At 48.0% G+C, this 12,496-nt stretch overlaps 4 protein-coding genes across 4 annotated transcripts, besides 1 other annotated feature; 2 read left to right on the forward strand and 2 right to left on the reverse strand.

Moving 5' to 3' along the window:
* Nucleotides 1-1,641: 1,641 nt before the first annotated feature.
* Nucleotides 1,642-1,662: a repeat region.
* Nucleotides 1,663-6,733: 5,071 nt separating this feature from the next.
* Nucleotides 6,734-7,354, reverse strand: FPSE_04321 (uncharacterized protein; the record flags this gene model as incomplete). Its single annotated transcript, XM_009257439.1, has 3 exons — nucleotides 6,734-7,064; nucleotides 7,211-7,228; nucleotides 7,332-7,354. The coding sequence occupies 3 exons, from the start codon at nucleotides 7,352-7,354 to the stop codon at nucleotides 6,734-6,736; spliced, it is 372 nt and encodes a 123-aa protein (XP_009255714.1).
* Nucleotides 7,355-7,712: 358 nt separating this feature from the next.
* FPSE_04320 (uncharacterized protein) lies at nucleotides 7,713-8,443 on the forward strand (the record flags this gene model as incomplete). The annotated part of the gene is made up of 6 exons (XM_009257438.1): nucleotides 7,713-7,776; nucleotides 7,824-7,878; nucleotides 8,009-8,060; nucleotides 8,097-8,165; nucleotides 8,235-8,303; nucleotides 8,396-8,443. 6 exons carry the CDS (start codon nucleotides 7,713-7,715, stop codon nucleotides 8,441-8,443), a joined length of 357 nt encoding a protein of 118 aa, XP_009255713.1.
* A 1,091-nt stretch (nucleotides 8,444-9,534) lies between these two features.
* On the reverse strand, nucleotides 9,535-10,372 carry FPSE_04319 (uncharacterized protein; the record flags this gene model as incomplete). The annotated part of the gene is made up of 4 exons (XM_009257437.1): nucleotides 9,535-9,717; nucleotides 9,765-9,819; nucleotides 9,869-10,053; nucleotides 10,106-10,372. 4 exons carry the CDS (start codon nucleotides 10,370-10,372, stop codon nucleotides 9,535-9,537), a joined length of 690 nt encoding a protein of 229 aa, XP_009255712.1.
* A 441-nt stretch (nucleotides 10,373-10,813) lies between these two features.
* Nucleotides 10,814-12,496, forward strand: FPSE_04318 (uncharacterized protein; the record flags this gene model as incomplete). The annotated part of the gene is made up of 5 exons (XM_009257436.1): nucleotides 10,814-10,885; nucleotides 10,956-11,091; nucleotides 11,159-11,342; nucleotides 11,396-12,105; nucleotides 12,159-12,496. 5 exons carry the CDS (start codon nucleotides 10,814-10,816, stop codon nucleotides 12,494-12,496), a joined length of 1,440 nt encoding a protein of 479 aa, XP_009255711.1.

The following is a 12,496-nucleotide window of genomic DNA, read 5'->3' on the forward strand; positions in this document are numbered from 1 at the left end:
TACGGGTCATTACAAGGCAATCGAATTACATCATCTCAAGAACTGAGCATTCGGCGAGGAATTGGGCGGCATTTGTGAAACGGAAAGCATTTTCATTGCAGGGCGGTGGACGGTTGGTCGCAACAAGTCTGGCCCATATTTGGGGGGCGGCGGAAACTAGATTTCGGATTGCGGAGCACTTGGATTTTTCCTCTCGGGCTTGCCTCGGGGGACGTCGGAGGCCACATTTTTTCCTCTGTCGCAAAACACTATGATATCCATGGATTGTTTACACTCTACTTTATGAAAAGAACTTCACTCCTGTTACATTTTTTCCCCTAAACCTATCATGTCCAATGTCTTACATTATATTATGTCTTATTTCCTTTCTCTGCTATTCCAGTGTGGGGATCACTTTACCTACAACGAGGGCCTTGATGGGAGTTGATAATGGATCGACCAGGGTCTGACATGGTAGCTTGCTTCAGTGCTGAGCTTAGCTCAGTCAAAGCAAGCCAGTCAGCCCTGAGAGATGATTACTGGGGTTTTAGGGTGCCTCTGGCCCTCGTCGAAGATTACGAAACTAATACCAGGAATGATGTATGGCGATAGATAGAGATAGACCAAAACCGCAAGGATAAGCCCCAGGACAAACGCTACAGTTTGTACTCCGTACCAATGTATCAATTAGACTTCGAACGCACATTCTATCCCAAGGTGATTAGCATGATTGTCTGGAATGGTGGCAGTTGATTCATCATGGTACGCAGTCTTCAACCGAATGACCGACGTCAGGATCATCGCGTGTAATATGATTAATTAATTAATGATAAAAACACGAGGAATTCAAAAGCTTGAACAACATGATGATGACGCTATCTTGTGAGAGAAGATCGGGGCTTGACTAGACAAAAGCCTCCAGAGCGGAACCGCAGGCTTGGAACGCACTGGGGTAAATCCGTAAAAGAGGGCGCTCTTAAGTTGGCATCAATTTTTTTTTTTCCGTGTTTGAGTAAGAAAAAAAGACGCTGACCAAGGTTTGGTTCAGACTTATTTCGTCTTGGGGGCCAAGACGGGAAACTACCCTTCGTTAGTGACCCCTTTTTAGACAAACCCAGATCAGACAGATCTCAGGATGCCGTCATATGACGGGGAGTTTGACGACAGGTGGGTGGTTCACGGGGGATGTTCTTTTTTTTGATGGGTTTCATCTTGTTCTGTAAAAGAGGGAACATTTGATGTACATAATGGATTGTTGTATCTGAAGACACATATTACCGTTTACTTATCCCCCAAATTATCGTATTTCTGTTGAAAGATTAAAAAAAAAGAACTTATTAACCACGCAATTCGATCTGCCGTTCTTCCCCACCATGTGCATATGCATCATCCAAGCCCAGTATAACACAATACACACAGTTAAGCACAGTACACACCATCTCTTTCGATCCCTGCGTGTCAGCGTGCCGATGGTGAAAAAGGCCTAGATGGTGGTGGTGGTAATCACATGGGAAAGAAACAGATGTTGCCAGGTGATACTGACAATTGGCTACTGAACACGCACACACTCACTAATCTCTTGTTGTCTCTTCTCTCACTCTCCACTTATCAACCCATGCACTGCGCTTATTAGCCAATGGTTTTACCCACACACCAGGCGACATTTATTATTTAATTTTTTAACGGTTCGGTTCGCTACGGACACCGATATCAGTTTTCCGGTCGTTCAGGGCGCAGCAAGTGTTTGCTTTTCTCTGCGGCCGTTTGTCCCTGACTTCGCTTATTTACAATTTCGGGACGTAGGTCCGCCTGCTAAAGCAAAGCCTATCGGAAAGATGGGAAGCCACAAATTAGAGGGCTGCAGTCCCATCGATAAGGAGACGCACCATACCCCGATGTTTGACTGGGGCTTCTGATCCTCTCCCCGTGGGGTGTGTTTGTGGTGCCACAGAAAAGCAAAAAAGAGAGAGAGAAAACAGACCACGATCCGCAATGCAGCCAGCCACGACCCGTTGTGTCAGGAAAGGAAAGCAGGTACCTCGACCAAGCTGCGAGAGAGGCTTCTGACTGGTACGCCTCGAGACTCAAGCTTGAAGCCAAGTCTTCCAACACATCACGTCAGCCTGTGAGGGTTTCCAGGTTTTGCCAGCGAATGAATTGCCTGCTCTCCCCTAATAGATACGAGTGTCTGTACCAGTGGTTCCCCTTAATGAGTTAAGTGGTCCTACAGCTGTCTCTGCAAGGTAGCACAATGGGCTATGAGTACGCGTCCTCCAAATACCAAGACTCTGTCTCTGCTTAGCCCGGCCAAGCTCAGGGGTGCATCTATTTTGATTTCGTTGCAGTACGGACCAAGGGGAAGAGGTACCATTGGGCGCAGGTAAGGCGAGACAGTACTTGATCAAGTTGCACATCTGCGGCTTCCTTACTGAGAAATCTGTAGACCGGCAATCTCCGTGTAATTGTTGAGAGAATCAGCTCGGCATGTGAAGTTAGAGGAGAGCCATTTGCCTGATGGACTTAGGTATCTCGGCCCGGGATGGTCGGTGAAGGGGCATAGCACCTGGCGATACGCGCCATGTACCACACCTTCAGAGGCAAAACGCACAAGACTTGTATTGTTTTAGTGGAGGAGCCCTCAATTAGGCCGTGTTTCGTGGGCTGAGTGGTTCAACAGCCCCTGGCCGCGATAAGCACAAGCTGAAGGTGACAGCCGATTTGATTAAAGCGGTCGGCCTCAGGTCAAGGTGAATGTCGACTTGCGGCAACACAAGTCCGTAGAGAAATGTATGGCAAGTTCACCGCTAAAACGCTGGACGAATGAGAGCGGCGATAGAAATCGGATGCAAGCGTGTAATGGTGTGTAGGAGAATGCCCGCGAACCTAAAGGAAACATCATTTCTTAACAAAATTTCCATATCTGGCGTCTGATGATTGATTTGCCAGAGTACATAGCTAAAAATCCGGGGGTGGGTGGCATGTGCGCTACCCCCCTGCCCGTCCCCCCAAACTCCTAAATGCGGGTGTGTGGCAGCTCTAGCTGGGCTTGTTTTCTCTGCCTAGAAATGCTCTACCTTTGTTTCTGGAGGGTGGCATTCGCGGGGTCAAGCAACCAACTCAAAGCTGGGGTTGGCATGGGCGCTTTTGGCTGGTCGATAGACGATGATAATCTCATGTCGACGACGTCAAGGCGTTGGCGATCATTCTTTTCCCTCTACGGCACTGTCGTTCCTGTTATCGCTCAGGGCGCCTGCGACACGCCTTGATGATTCAGAGATCGCGATTGCGGGCCGCTATCAAGCAGCCAAGATGTCTTATCTTTGACTTTCTGGGGGCCCGGGGAAACGGACAAGCAAGGCAAGAGGAGAAGATCTGTCTTGCACTCTCGAGTCAGGGGCCGCCTTGACAAAGATTGAACGTGTCATGCCGGTTTGAAAAGGCTTAATAGAGGTAGCAGAACTTCTGTTAAACTTGTCCCACACCGCAGCCCATCACCTGAGTGAAGCATGTGGGCAATTAGGTGGAATGGCAGCGTATGTGATGGACGACGTGATTTCAACTCCGGTCGTCGGCTGATTGGAGCGGTAGATCTTGGTCTCAGCCCGAGTGTGCGTGGGATCTATCATATCCAAACGACTTGGCGATGGCATTGTCACAATTATTCTACGGCAATGTCAAGAACCAATATAACCGGCGGCAGGTACAGTGCATCGTCCATCAGCTCGGACGACATGTCCGGCTCCGATTCTGGAATCCGGATCATTGTGCATGTAGGAACTTTTTGCAATTGCCTTGACGCCGCGCTGTTTCCTATTACGTGGGGGTTGGACACCTTCAACCGTCTTCATTGGTATCGGGATCGCCATCCCTCATGTTTCGTGGGTTGACCCTAGCGATCTGCGCGCATAGAGAAACTCGCCAGGGGCGTCAAAAGGGGATTGTTCTATCATTTTGTGCCGTGGCATGCATATTGCGTGCCAAGCATAAGTTCAAACATACGTTCAAACTGTAACCTCCTTGCATTTGGAACGCGCAAGCTGTTGAGAAAAGTGTGAACCTGATGATCGTATCATAATTGAATAACTTCATCAGGAAAGAGGGAATGTTTCTCGTTCCGCTTCGTTCCTTCCCACTCTCTTAGACGACAGATCAACGTCAACTGGTCCCATCGAAATGGCAAAGACTGACGTCGATAAATGGAAACCATATCAACAAGCTTCCAACAGCTTCATAGCTCGCTCATAACTATCGCGACTAACTTTGGCTCTGACTCGCGGTCCCCTCAAATTTCCCAGAATCTGCGATTTATTGGCATCGATCTGGAAGGAGAGATCCCCTTGAGCTTCTTGTACCTTACGTCAGTGGAGCTATTTACGTCAACCCCAGACGATCGACACTCATAGTAACGATCCCAGCAGGAACAACGATTCCAGAAACTCAAATTTACAAGGCATTGTTTGCAAGTCTAGGGAGCATCCGACAGCCAAAGCCGATCATGACATTTTGTAATGGAGTGATGAAATAACAATGGCAAAAGATAACCTTGTTGGCGTCAATGGGAATGCGCCAAAGCGAAGGTCAATCCGTCACATTTCTGGCCTGCTTATTACTCAGCCGCGATATCCTTTCGACCTCTGAATATCTACGGATACAATGGACACAAACAGCAAGCCGTTTAAGTTCTAGACAAAACAGGGTATCGGGGAAATGAGGCCTTTTGCGGTTGTTCTGATGAGACCAAGAGTTGCTTCTATTATGGCTTCAGGTCAGCTTGCACTTTTTTCTTTTTTAGCCAAAGTCAAGGATGTCACAAAGCGGACCCCAAGGACAACGACAACATCCTTTTCAGGAACCACCTGAAAATTTTCACAAGCATGATACTGTCGTGTCATTGCTTCTGGTTCCTGATGTTCCAACTTAAGCCCGAAGCCAAGCTCTCATAGTGGATGTCTTCCCCCACGCACACGCCCCACGATATGTCAGAAGGGCATGGGTTAGCATGGGGAAGGCTCCCTGCAAAATCACAACACAACCCTTGTCCAGGGCAGCCAGCGCCGTCTCTTTGTGCCCTGAGGGGCGTGAACAATTCATCACATGAACCTTGTCATAATCCATGAGTACTCGATACCAGGTTTGTTACGTTACGTTACAGAAGTCTCCAACCTAGACTCGATCACTAGCAAAGGGTTTTGCTATCCGTATGTTTATGCAGAACACCACCTGAATGTACAGGGAAGTGCATGCATGAATCAAGTATTCTTTCATGCGGGAGAACAAGGTTAGAATATGCTTCAGGATGAATCCCCCTCGTTCTTGGATATCCCTTACCATGTACATACGTAGTACACCCTGCAAAATACTTGCGTCCCGACCTGATAGATAACCCAACAATTGCAACACAATCCCGACTGAGTTGGTTGGTGTTGGTGCCGCAAGTGAAAGACGATAACCAGACAGATGGCACTGTCTATTACGGTATAGGCAATGTCCGGCATTCTCATCCTAGGCTAACATTGGATTAAACAGAGACTAGTTCTTTTATCATGGAAACACTGGCCTTAGATGTTGGACCTGGCAACACTCTTCAGAAACATATGTTGTGCTCAATTGATAGCAGGCAACGATACAACGACCATCCATGATAAATACAACCGGCCGATGTGACAGCGGAACCAAGCATAACTTCGACGAGCTATTTAACTAGGTTCAAGTGAACCCCATGAACGATGGCATTGCGGAGCTTTGCGGCAGGGCCAAAGAAACGTGATAAGGCTCACGATTTCGATTCGCAACCAGCACTCCTTCGGACCGATCATAGTGAGCGTCAGAAGTTATCTAACGTATCTTTTCAAAGACAGTTAGAAGATGGGCCAGCTGTATGTTAAGCTTGACAGAAACGCCGAGCGAAGAGGGATTCATCATAGATCCTGGTGACGGATCTTTTTGACCTGAGCCAACAAGATAAGCCATATATTTCGTCAAATGACAAAGGGCTGACTGTCGTCCCGGGACAACAACGATGAACGGAACGTGTGTAGAGCAGTCAGTGATCGGACAAGCCTCAACGGCAGGGTAGTATGCTATAGCACGTTTTCGTCTCGAAACGAAGCTCAAGTTACACACCAGACAATGCAGCTACTGTAAGCAACACGCGGATAGGACGGAAGACTCGGCTATGACAAATTGCAGCCATGGCAAAAAAGAGTAAATTCAGTTGCATCTTGATAGCCTCTTCCTCGAATCAACTAACATCCAGTGTTGGTATTGTGATATCTTAGCAATCACAACAAAGACGCAACAGAGAGGTCATTCGGATATACGGAAACCCTAAAACTCATTGATGCGAGATCACATGCTTTTATTTGGCTCGACATATTGTTTGCTTGATCCAGTAGGAGCTCAGTTTAGCCTATTGCACAGTTGAACTCTTATCCTCGGGAAAAGACTATTGTGGTTGACGAAGCCAAGCTCATAGACATCCAGCAATTGATCCTTTGACTTGGCCTCGCCCAGTTTAAGCTCAACACTGACAATTCACCAGTTAAGAGGACGCACGTTTTCAGCAGGGGTTTCAAGAAAGTGCTCAACATTCAGGGTTCAAAGGGGGAAATCTTTGGTCGGAGCAAGACGGATGTGCCGAGGAATGAGCTCGGAAGAAATCGTGTTCGTCCCAATCTGCCAATGTCTACAATGGGCTTAGTGAGACTCCACATGTTTATCAAGAGCTTCTTTTTCATGGCGCCTGGAAAAAACGTCAGTCAGTCTCATGATAGGCGTGGAGCTCTGGCTGAGCGCCAAAGCCGCTGGACCGAGGACAGCAAGCCCAACTACCGGCATCAATTTGTCTCTGTCTTGGTTTACCGACTAGGACGCGTGTCTTTGGCTTAACACTGGGCGTAGACTGAGATACATGACGGCAACTCAAGGTGAGGCGAAAACAGGCACCAGCCTCGCAGATCCGATCTCGGTGATGGATTGATAGCGTCTTTGTCTTGGGGTCCCCAGATTTCGACACACGCCCTGCCTTGTTCCCCAGAAACTGCTGATCAATGCGCTGCGGTGTGGATGTAAGAAACTTCGTGACCCTGGATGATAATGACGATGGCTTCAAATTTTATCAGGGAAGCACCCACACTGATCAAATGAACTTTTCTCCAAGAGGAAGTTCCGTACAATGAAGCCATTTTAAGTGCGGCTTAAGAGATCAACCTGACTGGACCCCAGTACTTACAGCGTAGCACGGCTGTACCTAGAACATATGTGTCATTCTATTGTCAAGAATACCCTAAGAAGCTTGGTATGGGTCTTCTGGCTGGAAACCCAGGGACCCTGGATGAGGCTTGTACACTTACCGCGTAGGGTAACCCGTAGACATCTACGCATGTAGTAATTTGATGCGGCTCCAGTATTTGGACCTCAGTCGACTCTCGCCTGATAAGTACTCGAAGGCAGGAAGCGAATCAAGATAGGCGAAATGGTATGGACGGAATGCCTGCAAAACATGTGTTGAAGCTGAAGACTTGAAGCGACTGCCATGGGGGGAAAAACACGAAACTATCGTGAAATGTAATCAGACGTGCATATATGGTGTTGTGGTGATATCTTTTTGACCAGTTTCTACATGAGACTTATTCAATAAATGGCGACGGGACCACTGATTCTCTTGATAGATAAGCTTCTTATTGTAAATGTCAAGAAGACTTGCTTTGCAGAAGGAAACTGCATGTCCAATCATGAGCCTGACCCTATGCTCGCTACTTGCAAGAGAGGTTCACACCGAGAACAACAAGGATGGCCGTATGTTCGATCGAGACAAGTTTATGTGACTACCTTCCCACACTTAGGCAGTACCATTATAACAGGAGTAGGACGATATTATCCGCATGTTCTGGACCTCACGTGAGGAATGTATGCTTAAAGAACTGGCCACTGCACATACTCAACGCACGGGGCTTGACCATTTTACATAATGAATGTGCTTGGACTTGACGATCCGATCAAAATGAGGCCCGAATAAACTTCGACGTAGGATGTGCAATGTTCCTACTCATTTGAACATATGCTGTTCTCATATATCCATGGTAAGTGAGAGTTGCTGTTGTCGCATTTCGTATTAGATATATGGAATCAGGCCGCCTGGTATTGCATTATTCCACTACCGACTCAAGAAAAAGAGACGGATGAAGGTGTGTTGAAGGATTATTGAGTTCCTATGATGATTGATGAGATGAAAGACATTTTTACAACCTGGATAGGCTTCAAGCCAAAGTAACTCAGGATGTGTTTACGCTTTCATCCAGCCGAGACAACGATTAATGTTTGGGGTGAGTCCATAAGAAAGCTTTATATGACAAGTGTTCGAGACTCACATTTATATCGTCCCGGACATACCATGCTGATTCACTGTACGTATCAGGCCTCTGACTTTATGGAGTTTGTGTCTTGGTTGACCCAAGTGATCTAGTATACAGGCACTTAGTGAGAGTACGGATTGCGAGAGCCGGTTTATGAGCTATACCAATTAATGCAAACCTCCTCAACTCGCCATATTTGTGAGTTGCAAGACGCCTAGACATGCATCATCGATACGACGCCTGAGCATCAAGACTCGAGAAGCCCTGCGAGCAATCATTCTTAGTCAATACAACTCATCCAAATCATACAAGTTCCCATTCAAGAATACCATAAAGTTCATCTTATAAGCCTCTTAGACTACTATAGTGGAACGATTATGTCGAGGCCTAAGTCGATGGTGGCCGAATAAGAGACCAAGGAGTGAAATACAATAGAATGTGTATATATACGATTCAGGGTCTGATTATAGCATAGAGGATTAGGATTTAGGTGCTAGGAGATGTTTTGATGATTCCCCATTGAGAATAATGAGACTTTATTGAAAGTGAGCAAAACAATTGTTTGTCTCCCACATAAAGGCAATTACTCACTCACTGTTCGCAGCATTTGGGAACCTGGACTCAATGCTTGATAAGGTGTTTCGGACGATGAGAATGAAATATACAAATAAATTCTCGACTACCTACAAAATCCTGCCCAATCGTCACTGATGTTGAACGTGGTTGAGCCTCTTGATACCTCAAAGCACTCTCAGCGAACCCTGTTGAGGGTGGGAAGCGAGCAGTAAATAGCCTCACTGCATGCAAATTACAATATGGAAGACTCTAGTTATAAACTTAATTAGCGAATGACGCATTGAGAAGGAATCTTGCAGCACATAGAATACAGTGTGATGATCTGTATGTTGACATAAAGTCATAACTTTTCATTCCGTCTTACCCTCACTGAGGATTTGCTATGTAAGAAGCCAGCGACAAAGAGACAAGTGTGTAAACTATACCCGATTTCCCCATCAGTTACCCCAGTTCAGAGTGTAATCAACACTCGAGATTGAATCAATTTTACAAATACATGTGGTCTTCAGCCCGAAACTGACTGCCAGGATATAATACAATAGAACCTTTCGACCATACAAACCAAAGCAACGTATAGTTGATCGGTTATGAGAGGAGCTAGGTTTTTGCAAGGCTTCGATGGCCTTTACCATTTCACTCCGAATAGACTAAATTTCTTGCCGCTCTTGGATGATGAGTCTTCGTGTTCAAGATAGATCCTCTCATGACCCTTGACGTCGACAAAGAGATACTTGTATTCGAAGTCGCTGTGCCCGCGGTACTTGACCATGTGAAGTCGAGCAATACCGTTGTTCTTGGGTCCCTCAACCTAAGATTGTTAGTCACGAGTATGTTTCGAGCCATCGACTGACGTACATAAAAATGCATCATTATATGTTGGTCTCCGCGCGCGTCCGTTGTTTCTGAGGAACTAAGAAAGTTAGCACAAGAAAGAATGCTAGACTATGGCCTGCACATACGCAACAGGACGTGCCCTCCTCCATTTATTGAATGTCTCGTCTCCATGCGCTGCAATCTTCTTGGAGTCGCCCATGGCATCGATGATACGAGGATCGCTTCTGATCTTGTCGACTGCTCGGTTGAAGTTGGAAATCTTGCTATCGGGAGAGAAGACGTCGGTCCAGAGAAAGTATCCCACACCACCCTATGAAGTGTTAGACGCCCATTCCTCACAATTGCGATGCGCCGCTGCTTACAGTGAGCACAAGACCAACGAGGATCATGCCAAAGTTGAAGCTCTGTTGCGTCGCTCGCGCAGCCTTTTCCGCCACTGAAAGCTGCTTCCATGGTACATGTCCGTTATCGTTGAAAGGCGTCACTGCTCGTCGTCTAGGTCCCTGCGGCGTAGCTCCTAAACCTTGCTGGGTCGCATAGTATCGCGAAGCGAGAAATGGCCGTAGTGTCGTGGGGACGCCTCGGAAGGCTGTAGATCGGGTCACAAGGAGATTTGTCGTTGGATTCATCCTGGCGATTCAACAATACCCATTGTACTAGTACCAGTACAAGTGCTCTGGTATGGAAATGCGACAATAATTGTTGACAGGATAAGGTAGGAAGCTCATCATGAGGAAGCTCTCAAAGCTCAAGCTGGATGGGCAGTTGCGGCTCCACCGCCTGGAGGCAGAATTCGAGGTGGGGTGACCAAATATGGATTAGCGTTTATCGATATGCCACCTTATCGACAACTGCCCTTGAACAACAGTTCTCCTTAATTCTGAACCTGAGTCTTAGTCTGAGGATCCCCGACTATTGTTCCCTTTTTCGAGCCTGACCAATACCAATTCTTTCTTGTCTTTGACACGTCGCAGACAGTTCAGGACATATATACAACATCGAACCTCGTCCATCACTTTCCTCTTCTTGTCACCTCTCTAGCTTCACCCGATCACGGCCCAATAGTCAAGATGAGCTCCCTTGCGACAAAGCAGCAGTCGCTTAAGATCTTCGAGAAGTTGAAGACTAAGCCTGCGAACAAGGTATGCGCTGATCCCATCTGGTCGCGCTGGTAGTGGCAGCAAATTGACTCTTGCGTTCTCTCACCATTAGATCTGCTTCGACTGCGGCCAAAAGAACCCTACATGGACCTCTGTCCCCTTTGGCATCTACCTCTGCCTTGACTGCTCCTCCAACCACCGAAACCTTGGTGTCCACATCTCCTTTGTGCGATCAACGAACCTCGACCGTACGTGAACCCCAATACCCATCTTCACCTTCCCCCCAAATCGCCTTGAACTGACGAATTGGGACAGAGTGGCAATGGGACCAGCTCCGAGTGATGAAGGTTGGCGGCAATGAGTCTGCTACCAAGTTCTTCCAGCAGAATGGCGGCACCGCGGCGCTGAACAGCAAAGATCCCAAGACCAAGTACCAATCTAACGCCGCTACAAAGTACAAGGACGAGCTCAAGCGCCGTGCTGCGCGCGATGCCCAAGAGTATGTTTCCGCGCCGCAGGAAATGTCCCTTACTAAAGCTGACATGTGTCTAGTTATCCCACTGAAGTTGTGATCACCGACGCTGTTGACGATGGATCCGCTACCCCTGCCGGCGAGCCTGACGACGATTTCTTCTCCTCTTGGGATAAGCCTGCCATCAAGAGACCTACGCCTCCTGTCTCTCGCACCGGAACCCCCCCTGTTGTCGGCCGCACGCCTTCTCCCTTCTTGAACTCTGGTAACGGCAAGGATATCGCCCGTACAGCTTCGCCTCTTTCCCGAACCTCCACTGGCGAGAACAAGCCTGCAAGCCGAATCACTACATCTGCCGCTCTCCGCAAGACGCCCGCTTCCACTGGCCCCCGAAAGGCCAACGTCCTCGGTGCCAAGAAGACCACCAAGCTCGGCGCAAAGAAGGTCACCGCAGACATCATTGACTTTGATGAGGCTGAGAGGAAGGCCAAGGAGGAGGCGGATCGCATTGCCAAGCTTGGCTATGATCCTGATGCTGAGGAGGACCCTGCCACCAGGAACTCCGGATCAGCTGCTGCCATTATCTCTCCCACTCCTGTTGCACCCAGCCGTGGAAGCGCCTCATCGCATACACGACAGAAGTCAGATGCCGAGGTTGAGCGACTGGGTATGGGTATGAACCGTCTGGGTTTCGGGCAAGTTGGTGGTCCCAAGGCCGCCGCTTCTTCTGCCCCAAAGAGGAATGCTGGAGGTTTTGGTTCCGTTGGCCCCGTTAGGGCTCAAGACGTTGGTAAGTCAAGCAATTGAGTAGCGCTTCATGACACAGTACTAACTAAACAACAGATGACTCTGAGCGATACGCTCGTGAAAAGTTTGGCACCCAGAAGGGTATCTCTTCCGATGAGTTCTTCGGCAAGGGTGCTTTCGACCCCAGCCAACAGTCCGAAGCCAAGACCCGACTGCAAGGTTTCGAGGGTGCAACTGCCATTTCTTCAAACGCCTACTTCGGACGACCAGAGGACGAGCCCGAGGAGGAGTACGGCGACCTCGAGTCTGCGGCCAAGGACTTTGTGCGCAAGTTTGGTATCACAGCTGGTGACGATCTTGAGAACCTCACACAAATGGCTGGCGAGGTATCAACTCGACTCCAGGGAGCCATCCGTTCATACCTTGGAAACTAA

This window comes from Fusarium pseudograminearum, chromosome 4 (genome assembly GCF_000303195.2).
Source record: "Fusarium pseudograminearum CS3096 chromosome 4, whole genome shotgun sequence".
Lineage (NCBI taxonomy): Eukaryota > Fungi > Ascomycota > Sordariomycetes > Hypocreales > Nectriaceae > Fusarium > Fusarium pseudograminearum.